This window comes from Ursus arctos, unplaced genomic scaffold (genome assembly GCF_023065955.2).
Source record: "Ursus arctos isolate Adak ecotype North America unplaced genomic scaffold, UrsArc2.0 scaffold_14, whole genome shotgun sequence".
NCBI classification, from domain to species: domain Eukaryota; kingdom Metazoa; phylum Chordata; class Mammalia; order Carnivora; family Ursidae; genus Ursus; species Ursus arctos.
The window spans coordinates 9,759,440-9,771,890 of record NW_026622808.1 but is presented as its reverse complement, the minus strand read 5'-3'; the positions used below and the strand labels follow the sequence as shown (position 1 = coordinate 9,771,890).

Here is a 12,451-nt window from a genome sequence, read left to right as displayed (position 1 = left end):
GAAAAATCAGACGCTCCAGTCACTCCAGGCGCTCATTGCCACATGGCAGCAATTGCCCGAAGCCTTCGCTCTTTTAGATGGATGACCGTGCACTCTTTCGATCAACTTTAGGCCAACGTCCAATTGCCATCTAGCATCGCGCTTGACCTACAGGTGCCTTGGAGATAGCGGAGTTTCTGAACTTAGCTTCGACTCTAAAACCCCAAGGAGTCAGTAGTGGGTTGGATGCTGGAAGGTGAGGCTGAGGGAGGACACGCAGCTCTGGTTTAGGCAGCAGGACAGGGCCGGTCCCTGAGCCAGGAGCTCCCCGTGTGCAGAGCGGACCATGAGTTTGTTTCTGGACACACACATGTGCGCGGTGCCTGTGGGCCGAGGCGGGGAGATACCTAGGAGGCAGTTGGACATGCAAGTCCAGAGCTCCCATGAGCTGTGTAGATCTGGGGGTCAACAGCTTCTAGAAGGCAGCTGAAACCCTGGGCATGGGTGAGCTCGCCCGGGGAGAGTGCTGGATGTGAAGAGCCTCTAGGAGCCTGCATTGAAGGGAGCTGCAGGGCAAACAGGTTCTTCACGGGGTCTCCAGTGCCCAGCTGAGTGGGGTTTCCGAGGGATGGTAGAGACAGAAGGACGCTGGCACCAAAAGGCAGGGCAGACAAGAGGAGAACTGTGGTCCAGAAGCCAGGGAAGAACACAAGAGCGCGTCCAAGGAAGGCAAGGCAGGGAGGAGTCCAGTGTGAGGATGGAGGGCCACGCCTGAGGAAGCCTGTGGGGCTTGGGGGCAAGGTGTCCTGGGGACACTTGATGAGGGCATTTGTGGAGGTGAAGGGGGCAGCTCTCAGGGGAAAGAGGAGTTCAAGAGGATAATTCTGTGTGAAAGGTGTGTGGTGAAGGGGAGTATGGGGCACGGTACCCACAGGGGATACAGAGTCCGGGGGGGCGGTTTTGGTTTGGTTTTTCCAAGATGGTAGAACCTTGGCCTTCCTTGACCTGTTGATGGGACGGAACTGGAGGGTTGAGGAGAGCGGGAGGGGATGCCATCCGAGGAAGCAGGAGGAAACCGTGTCAGGACACGGAGCCCAGGAGGAGGCCTTGGCCTTAGGTGGAAGGAGGGCCTCTTCTGTCCTTGGGTGGGACACAAGTACCCAGGCTTCTGGGTTTTACAGCAGGAAGTACGTGCAGCCTCCTGATGGCTTTTGTATCCCTGTGGTGTAGGAGGCGGGCTTTCCACAGAGAAGGGAGGGGCAGGTCTGAGAGACTGGGGAGGCGCTGCCAGGGGTCGTGGTGAGAACGGGGGGGGGGGAGGGCAGACTGGGGAGACTGCTAGATGCAGCATGGGGAGCCCTCGGGGTGCTCATCCATGTCATCCCGCCTTGCTGGGCCACCTACACGGGGGCACGGGGTGGGGTGGGGGGAACGGCAGCAGATTGAGCCAGGGTTGGGGTTCCACCAGGTGGCTTACACTAAGGAGCGAGTGAGGAGTGGCAGGAGGGCCACGAAAGTGACAGATGTCAGGGTCTGTGGAGCAGGAGGCAGTGGTGGGAGGGGACACAGAGGCCGGAGGTGAGCCCAGGGTCAGTGGTCTCAAGGTTTCTGTGAGGTCAAAGAACAGGTCCTTTGGGAGGGCAAGTGCTGGACCCGGGAGAACGCTGGGCTCTGGTGGAGGGGTGTCTGAGGGGCTGATCTCAGAAGTGGCGGACGCAGAACGTGGGCGTGACAGCCAGGAGGGAAGGGCCAGAAGCTCACTGGATGGGGGGGGCGGGCACACGCCAAGTCAGATCCCTCTGGTATTGCATTTAACAGCTGAAATCTGTTTTAATACTCAACCCAATATTGCCCCAAGTATGATCATTCCAACATGTAATTAATATAAACATAATTATTGGGGAGTTTTCTATTCTTTTTTTCACGCAAAGTCCTCTCTGCCTTCCATCTCTGTGTCTTTTTCTCTACTTTCTGAGAGATTTCTGTCAGTTTCATTGTTAACAGGCTTGTTTGTTCGTTACTGTTCTGCTATCGTCTTTAACTTCCAAGAGCTCTTCTGGGTTTCGCGTCACGGATGATCTTTTGTCCCTTTTCTCTCTCTCAGGATGTTCACACAGTTTTGTTGTGTCGTCTTACTTGGTGTGGACAGCCTTCTTACTTGGTGTGGACAGCCTTCTTACTTGGTGTGGATAGCCTTCTTTCTGCACGGCCCCGTCCCCTCGTCTCTCCTTGGAGTTGCTTTTCTTCTCTTTGTTTTGGCTTTGCCTTTTGTGCTAGGAAGGACAAAGACCAAGGTTTTGTGATCTTTGGTTGTCCATCTTCAAGGGTGGGGAGCTAGAAAGCGGACTAGAAACCCTGCTGAGCTGGTCGTGGGGCTCATGGATTGTGGGCTGTTTCCAGGGAACCCCTGAGGTCATGGTCCTTGGGACTCACCCCTCAGGCTGGCCGGAGGCCACGGGAAACAGTCCTCCAGGCTTCGTTCTGGAGGGTGTTGGTCCAGCTGCCCGAGCGCTGGTTGCTGGGTGGGAAAAGAAGGCTGGGGGCTTAACATTCAGTGTGCACTCGGGCCCTTAATGTCGCCTCCTCTCAGTACACCCCCTCCTTCAGCCGGGCGTGGGGTCCCCAGTCCAAGACCCTCCGTCGGGCTGTCTCTGTACTGTCTCTCCAGACAAGAAGCTGTCCATCTTCTGTTGGGGTGACGAGGGCACTTGCTTAACTGTGCAGAGTAGGGGCGGGGACTGTCATGTTGTGGCCCCAGCTTGCCTTCCTGAGATGCTCAGAGTCACCACCCTGGGCCTCAGAGAGCCCCACGGCATAAATGGAGTGGCCTCTTAGCTGTCTCTGTCACCAGCCAAGGATGCCAGCTCTGCTCCTTACCCATCGGCTTCTCAGCTTCCAATTTGCCTGTAAGGGCATACGCCCCATACACACAAAACCCCCTTTACTGTTGTGCTGGTTTGGGGAGGGAGGGCAGCAAAACTCAGTGTGTCTAGCCAGCCTTCTTTACCGGGAGGTTCTGCTTGTCTCTTATCTCTGTCTCTGTGGCCTCCCAGCCCCACTGCCCTGGGGCCACTGCTGGCTTCAGGTCAGGCCCTCGAGCAGTCCACGCCAAGCTGCTTTGTTCCTTCTCCCCGAGGTCCCTGCTGATTCTCTTTGTGGAGATTGACTACTGGGAACGGCTGCTCTTTGAGACGCCCCACTACGTGATGAACGTAGCCGAGCGTGCGGAGGACCTGCGCATTCTTCGGGAAAACCTGTTGCTTGTGGCTCGAGACTACAACCGGTAAGGCTGCGGTCCTGAGCGCGGCCATCTGTGCGCCCTCTGAGCCTCCTCCATGTCTTATCCATCCCGTGGTGTCGTCTATCTCCGGCAGGATCTATCCTTTACATGTGACCGTCTCAAAAATATGCTTTCTCCTCCTCTCTTGCATGGCCCTGCGGTTATTCCTGTCCCTTGCACTTTTGTCTTCTAGCTTCAGGGTAGAGAGCAAAAGCAACCCAACCAGGTCATCTCCAACCCCACAGGGCACTGGGACCATGTATACTGTGGGCCTAGGTCACTTCTAGGAATGAAACTGGGGGGCATTAGGATCGTGGGCACAGGATAACATCAGCGTTACTGAACCAAGGCCACGCTCGTACCTCTTCTCTAAATACCCTTGGAACTTATCTCTGGACTGAGGGTAGTTCTGGGTTGGGTACCTCTCTCAGCCCATTTAAAGTCCAAGTGGGTGGAGCCAGCAGTCTTGTCTGGGTGTCTGGAACTACGCTGTCCAATATAGCGGCCCCCAGTTGCACGTGCTTATTTATATTTTAATGACCTAATTGGAATTACATAAAGTCTTAAAATTGAGTCACTCATTTGTACAGGCCACATTTCAAGTGCCCCACAGCCACATGTGGTTAGCGACGACCATATGTGGACAGCACAAAGTGTAGAGAGTTTCCATTATCGGCCAGAGTTTTCTTAGCACACTGTAGTCTTGTGAGCTTTCAGATGTCTCCACCAAGTCTCCTGGTATGGAGGAGAGGCCTGCAGAACCTGTCCCACCCGCTGCCAGTCTTCTCTCATACACAGAATCATTGCCATGCTGTCCCCAGACGAGCAGGCCCTCTTCAAAGAACGTATCCGATTCCTGGATAAGAAGATCCACCCTGGACTCAAGAAACTGCACTGGGCCTTGAAGGGGGCCAGTGCCTTCTTCATCACAGAGTGCCGCATACACGCCAGCAAGGTGGGTCCCGGTCACTAGGCTCTGAAGGTCTGCAGGGCTGACCCAAAGGCCGGTGCGTGGATGACCTGTACCTGAGTCCTGGGTCGTGGTGGAGAGACCAGGGAATAGTGTGAAAGAAGGGAAGTGTGCCAAGGGAAGGACTTTTATTTTCATTTTTAATGTCAGCAGCTCTAGCTCGAGAACAGGTGGGGGGATAGCACGAAACCCGAGGGTCTCTTCCCAAACCGAGACTCCCCCCCGTGGGCGCGGTCTGACTCTAGGTGCAGACCATCGCGAATGAGTTCAAGGCCTCCACTCTGACCATTGGCTGGCGAGCGCAGGAGATCTCCGAGACGCTGTTGGTACGCATCAGCGGCAAACGGGTGTACAGGGACCTGGAATTTGAGGAGGACCAGCGGGAACACCGAGCAGCCGTGCAACAGAAATTGATGAGCCTGCACCAGGACGTGGTGGCCATCATGACCAACTCCTACGAAGTCTTCAAGAATGACGGCCCTGAGGTGCGGGTCCTGGGACCTGGCTCTGTGGCTGGGCGAGCCCCCCGGGGTGGTCAGAACTTTCTCTTGGTTTCACCCATCCACCCTTTGTGAGGGCTTCTCAGATGTCCTGCTCTCATCTTGGGCTCACCCAACCTTCAGTCTTTCAAACCTTCTTCCTTCGGGACTCCGCATCCTACCTTTCTCTTCAGCCAGCTTGTTTCCTCCCCCACTGGCCCTGTGTCCCCTGAGGGTTCCCCCTTTCACCCACGCGTCCCCCAGATTCAGCAGCAGTGGATGCTGTACACGATTCGGCTGGACCGCATGATGGAGGACGCCCTGCGTCTGAACGTGAAGTGGTCGCTGCTGGAACTGTCCAAGGCCATCAACGGGGATGGAAAGACCACGCCCAACCCCCTCTTCCGAGTCCTGGTCATTTTGCAGAATGACATGCAGGGAGGTGTGGCACAGGTGGGGACCTTGACCCCTGATGGTCCAAAATTGTCCCACTCTACTTTCAGTTTCCCTCAGTCCTCAAACTTGACCCTTAGCCCTGACTTCATCCTACGGCCTCCAGGGCTGGTTCTGAGTGTTCAGCCTTCCCAGTCGTGAGGCTGGTCTCCTCTGTGGCCCATGCTGAGGCCCTCTCCCCTGTGTCCCCCGCCCCACAGGTGGAGTTCTCACCCACTCTGCAGACTCTGGCAGGTGTGGTCAATGACATTGGTCACCACCTCTTCTCCACCATCTCTGTCTTCCGCCACCTCCCCGAAATTCTCATCAGGCGGAAGTTTCATCGTGACCCCATCCATATAATCGTGGGTGAGTGGGCAGTGGGGAGGGCACTGGGTGCAGGGCTGTCAGAGACTTAGGGGTAGGCAGAGCCAAGAGGAGAGGCCAGGGCCGTTTCCGGACATATGGGGCTGGTCATCTCCATGATGCTGGGATGGTCAGGTGAGGGGCCAGACCGGGGAAGAGAGCAAGGCTGGCGGTGGGAGTGAAGGGTAAGTGTCTCACACTCAAGGGCTTTGGGACTGGGATGGGAGATTCGGAAGGACGAGTTTGGGACGGGGGCATGATGGGGATGCCCATCTGAATCCTCGGGCTGGAGTCCTGCTTTTACTGTCTGCCTCCCCCTCTACTTACGAATGCTCACGGTCGAGCCGTGTTTCTTTGGGGGGGTGGTGTTGGAGAGAAGGGTCCGGGGGCCAGGGCCCAGGCTGGAGCTTGGGTTGGGCTGGGAGTGAGTGAGAAGCATTTGCTGGCCCTTGAAGAGCGAGACGAGGATATCAAGAAGATCCAGGCGCAGATCAGCAGCGGCATGACCAACAATGCGAGCCAGCTGCAGAACTACCTCAAGACCTGGGATTTGTATCGGGAGATCTGGGAGATCAACAAGGACTCTTTTATTCGCCGCTATCAGCGTCTCAACCCGCCCGTCTCTTCTTTTGATGCCGACATTGCCCGGTAAGGAGCGCAGGTGGCCGTGAAGCCTAGCATCCTACGGGCTCGGGCAGAGGCTTGGGGGAAGGAGAGCTGCAGAAAACGTGTGTCCTCAGCTGTGGGAGAAGATCGGGAGCTAGGGCATCAGACCTTTGTTCCTCAAGGGGTAGAGATCACATCAGAGCTGGACAAAATTTAGGGTTTTTCCTTTTTGGGGGGCGGAGCACCCACAGTGTCCTGTTGGGAAAGAACAAACAGAAAGGTCTGAAGGGTGAGAAGCAAGCATGTCTGTTTTAAGAGGGCAGATCAGAGTTACACTGAAGAGCGTTCTTGAGTCTCACTCGGAACTCCCATTGCTCTGTCCTCTAGTCATTCATTCGCTGGGTAAACCCCGCTGCACCATGGATGGGGCGTGAGGAATAACGAAGCGAAGAGTGTTTCCTCCCATGGGCTGCAGTGGAGTAGGGAAGGTCCCCAAGAGAGCGGTGGGGGTGGCATCCTGAGAAGGGTTGAGACCCCAGCCATACCCCTTACTGGCTGAGGCACTGTAGGCAGCTAACTTGTGCTCCCCGGGGAGCAGATATGACTCTACCTACCTTATGAGGTTGTGAGGTCATTTTTAAAAAAGATTTTATTTATTTGAGAGAGAGAGAGAGAGCGCGCGCACGAGCAGGGGCAGTGGCAGAGGGAGAAGTGGACTCCCCACTGAGCAGGGAGCCTCACGCGGGACCCGATCCCAGGACCCTGGGATCATGACCTGAGCCAAAGGCAGACGATTCACCGACTGAGCCACCCAGGCGCCGGAGGTTGTGAGGTCGTTAAATCTACGTGACCACCCTTTGCAAGCTCGAGAGCACTCTGTGAATGTGCTCATTACACAAGCGTCCGTGTGATAAGAACTATGATAAAGGCGCGCAAAGCCCCCGCGCAGGTCTGTGGAAGGACAGAGTTGCACCCGGGACAGTAGGAAAGGCTGCGCGAAGGGAGTGCCTGAGGCTGGGGGCGGAGTGGGTAGCAGTCCCACGGGCAGCAGGGGTGGGAAGAGGGCCTTCCAGGCGGGGAACACGGCGCGGGGACGCATGCGCACGCTCTCCGAGCTGTGCGGTCCAGAGCGCAGGTGCAGGGCGGAAGCGCGCCGGGGCTCAGGGAGGGCAGACCGCTTCCTTCTCTCGACAGCCTTGTGATGTGGCTTCTGTTATTACCACCGTGTTGTAGACGAGAACTTGGGGCCCAAAACGTTTTAAATAACCTGTTTGAGGGCACAGAGCTGGGGAGCAGCAGTGGGTTCGCCGCTCAGATCTGCGCCACCCTAAAGCCTTGAGAGGCAGACGAAGGCGTTTGACGGCTGCGTCGTAGGCAGGGCTTGGGAAAATGATGGGATCACAGCCGTGTGGCTGGGAGACCCCAGGAGTAGAGGAGCCCCTCGGAGCTGTTGCACAGGCCTGGGGGGCAGGACGTCAGAACTCGAACTCGCGACAGGGCAGAGGGCTCGTCTGCCGCGAGAAGACCACCCTAGCGGGGACACGGGCCTTTGCAGCTACACGGAGGTGGCCAATAACGTGCAGAAGGAGGAGACGGTGCTCAACATCCAGTTCGTGCTGCTGGACTGCTCCCACCTCAAGTTCTCGCTGGTGCAGCACTGTAGCGAGTGGCAGAACAAGTTCACGACTCTGCTCAAGGAGATGGCGGCCCGGCGCCTCCTGGAGCTCCATACCTACCTGCGGGACAACGGGGAGAAGTATGGGCTGCCGGGCCACGCGGGGGGGGGGGGGTGGGGGGGGGTGGGGACAGGAGGGCGGCCGTGACCCTCCCGCTCACCCCTGTGCATGCTGTGCCTGCCTTCAGAATCAGCCGCCCTCCGCAGACGCTGGAGGAACTGGGGGTCAGTTTGCAGCTCATGGAGACCCTGCAGCATGACCTGCCCAACCTGGAGACCCAGATTCCCCCCATACACGAGCAGTTCACCATCCTTGAGAAGTACGAGGTGCCAGTTCAGGAGAACGTGAGTTTCCGGGGCTTGCCGTCCGCCAGGGTTGGGCCCATGGCAGCAGTGGCTTGCGGAGAAAGCGAACCCCCGCGTCGTAGTCCCTGGGCTGCTAGGAGGAAGAGCAGAAAAGTGAGCCTGGCAGAAGGCGCAAGATCCTGAGGCCTCAGAGAGCCAGAGAATTCAGATGGCAGTTTGGATCGGATTATGGGTTTAGGCCCAGCAGCTCCTGGCTTCATGTCTTTGGGTCTCACAGGGTGTAGAATGTGGCCACAGACTCTGGTCCACAGGGTCAGAAACAAGGCCCTAAGAGCATGGCTGAGGACAGAACTCCTGCTTGTGGGTCATTGTCCCCTCCTCGATGTCCTCAGGTCCTGGAGATGCTGGACAGTCTCAACGGGGAGTGGGTCACCTTCCAACAAATTCTGTTGGACAGTGAGCAAATGCTGAAGAAACACAAGGAGAAGTTCAAGACAGGCCTCATCCACTCAGCAGATGATTTCAAGAAGAAGGCACATAATCTTCTGGAAGACTTTGAATCCAGAGGTGCCTCTTTCTCCAGCCCTCCCCCTGTACCTTTGTTTTGACCCGGTGTCTCAAAGACTCGGTCCCGGGGCAGCAGGGACAAGGATGAGCAGAGGAAGGATGCTGCTGGGGGTAGGGGAGGGAGGCCTGGCGCTTCTGGTTGGAACATGCTGCCCAGGTCACAGCATTTCCAGTTTTCTTTCTTTCCCATGACCCAGTTCTGATTGTCACGCCATGTATAGGAGTTTTTGCTAACGTGAATCATCGTTCTTTGAGTGAATTCCCTTGTTTTCCTTCCCGCCCCCGTCAGGTGAGGAGAGAAGGGAGATTTGCCCATAAAGAGGTAGGAGGACCATGATACCCTTCCAGGGAATGATGGCCTTCACTTTGGATTTCCCACAGGCCCCTTCACCAGTAACGTGGGACATCAGGCGGCCTTGGAGCAGATTGCTCAGGTGCGGGCCATGCTGAATGCCATGCAGGAAGAAGAAAACAGTCTCCGCTCCAACCTGGGCATCTTCAAGATCGAGCAGCCAGCCTCCAAGGACCTGCAGAACCTGGAGAAGGTGATGTGCTGGGCTAGGCCCTTGTGCTGAGCAGGGATGGGGGCCGGGGGCAGGAGCCTGGGGCCTGAGGGCCGGACTGGGAAGATGGGAGGACAAGGACCTTTGGAAAAAAATGGAGGTAAAATTCGGATAACAAAATAACCATCTTAAAGCCAATGATTCAGTGGCATTTCGTACATTCACAATGTCGTGAAGTCATTACCTCTGGCTCCAGAACACTTTCATCACCCCAGAAGGAAGCCTACACCCTCTCCCCTCAGCCCCCGATGACCACTAATTGATCTGTCTACGGATTTGCCTGTCCTTTATGTTTCGTATCAACGGCTTTTGTATCTGGCTTATTTCACTCGGTATAATGTTTTCAAGATTCACACATGTCGTAGTGTGCGTTGGTGCTTCGCTCCTTTCTACGGGATCTTCCATTGTGTGGGCATTTGGCTTGATTCCCCCCTTTTAGCGATCTAGCTGCTATGAGTGTGTGTGTCCTTGGGTTTGCTTGAGTCCCGCTCCCAGTTCCCGGGTATGGATGGTGGAGTGGAATTGCTGGGTCAGATGGCAGCTCTGTGTTTAACGTGTGGGGGGCTATCAAGCTCTTCTCCCCAGTGGCCGCACATTTTATGCTCCGCCAGCACCGCGCGGGGCTCCTGTCTCTCCGCATCCTCGTGGGCACCCCACCCCATGCCTTTTCTGGGCCTGGTCATCCTGCTGGGTGTGAAGTGATATCTTGTGGTGGCTTTGATTTGCGTGTCCCTCTTGGCTAAAGATATCGAGGATCTTTTCGTGTGCTTGTCACTCGATGAGCTCTTAAGGCGAGAGAGTGGAGAAGAAGATGTGAACAGAGGAGGCAGCCCTCCTTTGCGGAGGGCAAGGCTTCTCGGAGTGCGAGGAGCTGTGGGCCTGAGTGATGTCAGGGAGGAGGAGGGCATGAGTCCCCTCACGTAACGCTTCTTTCCACTCTTGGCCGTGAAGGAGCTGGACGCGCTCCAGCAAGTGTGGGAGATCACGCGGGACTGGGAGGAGAACTGGAACCAGTGGAAGACCGGCCGGTTCCTGACCCTGCAGACAGAGGCCATGGAGACAATGGCGCATGGCCTATTCCGCCGTCTCACCAGACTATCCAAAGAATACAAGGTGCGTGGAGGGTGGCGGGAGCCAGAAGGCAAGTCCACTGAGGAAGGGGGATGGTGCGGGGATGATGGGCAAGGCCACTGACGGCTCCCATGTCTGCCCAGGACCGCAACTGGGAAATTATTGAAACCACCCGATCCAAAATAGAGCAGTTCAAGAGGACCATGCCTCTCATCTCGGACCTTCGCAACCCCGCCCTCAGAGAGAGGTGAGGCTGCTCCTTGGGGCCACCCCCTGGCCTGTGGTCACCTGGTTCTCAAGGTGTCCCCTCCCCGTGTCTGTGTCTCCCTGACCCGCCCACAAACGCGCATCTTGGGGAAACCTTCACTTGAGCCCGCCCTGTCCTCTGTCTCACACATGGTCCTGGGTTCTCTGGCCTTCCCGGCTCCTCCTCTGTTCCCTTCCCCCTGCGTCTCCCAGTGCTTTGTTCTGTCACAGCTAAGCTGGATGCCTTCTGTCTACAAAAGGTTTTATTCTTTTTTTAAAAAAGATTTTATTTATTTTATGGGGGGGAGGGGCAGACGAAGGGAGAGGATCAAGCAGACTCTGGACCGAGAGCGAGCGTGAAACAGGGCTTGATCTCACAACCGTGAGATCATGACCTGAGCCGAAATCAAGAGTCAGATGCTTAATCGACTGAGCCACCCTGGTGCCCCCAAAAGGTTTTATTCTGATGTGGCCAAAAGTATCCCCTTCTTCCTTTGCGGTTTTTGCTTCTGGGCTTTGTCTAAGAAGACCTCCCCGCCTAGAGTTAAACATGCATTCTCTCCATACTTTCCTCTAATACTTTATAACTCTATTTCGCAAGTTTTACTGTTTTGATGCATATGGTATCCATTACATGCTAGGAGAGGCGGAATGAACTATTCTATAAATGGCGTTGTAATAATTACCCATTTAGCAGGAAGTGATTTCCCTTCTGCGTTGCGTCCAGTACAGTGTTTTCGTCAGGGCTTGACCCTTACAAGTCCTGTGGTTCAGTACAACCCGACCACTTCACCCGCTTGAGTTGTTCAGCCTCCCCTTGGCCCAGTTCCCCGGGCACAGGTGGAAGAACCAAAGTTCCTCGTCGATGGCGGGCATGTGAATTAAGTGAGCCATCTCGTGCACAGCGCTCGGCCCCATGCATAGTCTGTCTACAGTAAACCCGCAATGATCAGTCTGAACTCCCACTCCAGAGGACCCGCACCCCAATCTCTGTACTCCCCGCAGTGCCTGGGACTGCATCCTAGGGCCTATTTAATATATAATATCACTACATATATAGAATCATACTGTCGCAATAGGGGAGAGAAAGCCTGCAGATCGATGCTAGCACTTTCCAGTAGACCCTGATGTCCAGCCTGGTGATCTGACCTTCCATCCCTGACTGCAGGCACTGGGATCAGGTCAGGGATGAGATCCAACGGGAGTTTGATCCGGAATCTGAGAGCTTCACCTTGGAGCAGATTGTGGACCTTGGGATGGACCAGCACGTGGAGAAAATCGGGGAGATCTCTGCATCAGCCACCAAAGAGCTGGCTATAGAGTTGGTACGTCAGGGTTCCCTCCCACATCCCCCAGTTCCCAAGCCTCCTGTGGCCAGCTGTTCATGATCCCACAGCACCTCCGAGTTCTGTTCCCTTTGGGGACTGAATACTGGATTGTCCTGTTCCCCGATTTCTCTCCACAGGCATTACAGAACATTGCCAAGACCTGGAGTGTGATTCAGCTAGACATAGTTCCGTATAAGGACAAGGGCCACCACCGACTCCGGTAGAGAGGGCCTCGGGGTACTGGGGGAGGGGCGGGCAGCGGGGGCTGGGCTGCAGAGCCTCCCGGGGTTTGGCAGATGGGGATGGACTATAATTTGGATGCTTTCCGCCCCAGAGGCACAGAGGAGGTGTTCCAGGCCCTGGAAGATAACCAGGTGGCTCTGTCTACCATGAAGGCTTCCCGTTTTGTCAAGGCCTTCGAGAAGGAAGTGGACCACTGGGAGCGCTGCCTCTCCCTCATCTTGGAGGTCGTTGAGATGGTGCTTACCGTGCAGCGCCAGTGGATGTACCTCGAGGTCAGGACCCGCTCGCTGAGCTGCTCCCGTGAACCCTTCCCTGTTCCTCCTTTCTTGGCACATGACCT

At 56.0% G+C, this 12,451-nt stretch overlaps 1 protein-coding gene across 1 annotated transcript in view; it reads left to right on the top strand.

The window, feature by feature from the left end:
* DNAH2 (dynein axonemal heavy chain 2) overlaps window positions 1-12,451 on the top strand; it is a 79,905-nt gene that overhangs the window by 24,446 nt on the left and 43,008 nt on the right. Inside the window, exons 15-29 of the mRNA XM_057311350.1 lie at window positions 3,116-3,262; window positions 4,058-4,214; window positions 4,475-4,714; window positions 4,973-5,161; window positions 5,362-5,509; window positions 5,962-6,154; window positions 7,668-7,868; window positions 7,976-8,132; window positions 8,486-8,660; window positions 9,042-9,205; window positions 10,175-10,336; window positions 10,438-10,541; window positions 11,709-11,865; window positions 12,006-12,088; window positions 12,203-12,383. Of these exons, the coding sequence (XP_057167333.1) occupies window positions 3,116-3,262; window positions 4,058-4,214; window positions 4,475-4,714; window positions 4,973-5,161; window positions 5,362-5,509; window positions 5,962-6,154; window positions 7,668-7,868; window positions 7,976-8,132; window positions 8,486-8,660; window positions 9,042-9,205; window positions 10,175-10,336; window positions 10,438-10,541; window positions 11,709-11,865; window positions 12,006-12,088; window positions 12,203-12,383 (2,458 nt within the window). The remainder of the gene's footprint in view (window positions 1-3,115; window positions 3,263-4,057; window positions 4,215-4,474; window positions 4,715-4,972; window positions 5,162-5,361; window positions 5,510-5,961; window positions 6,155-7,667; window positions 7,869-7,975; window positions 8,133-8,485; window positions 8,661-9,041; window positions 9,206-10,174; window positions 10,337-10,437; window positions 10,542-11,708; window positions 11,866-12,005; window positions 12,089-12,202; window positions 12,384-12,451) is intronic.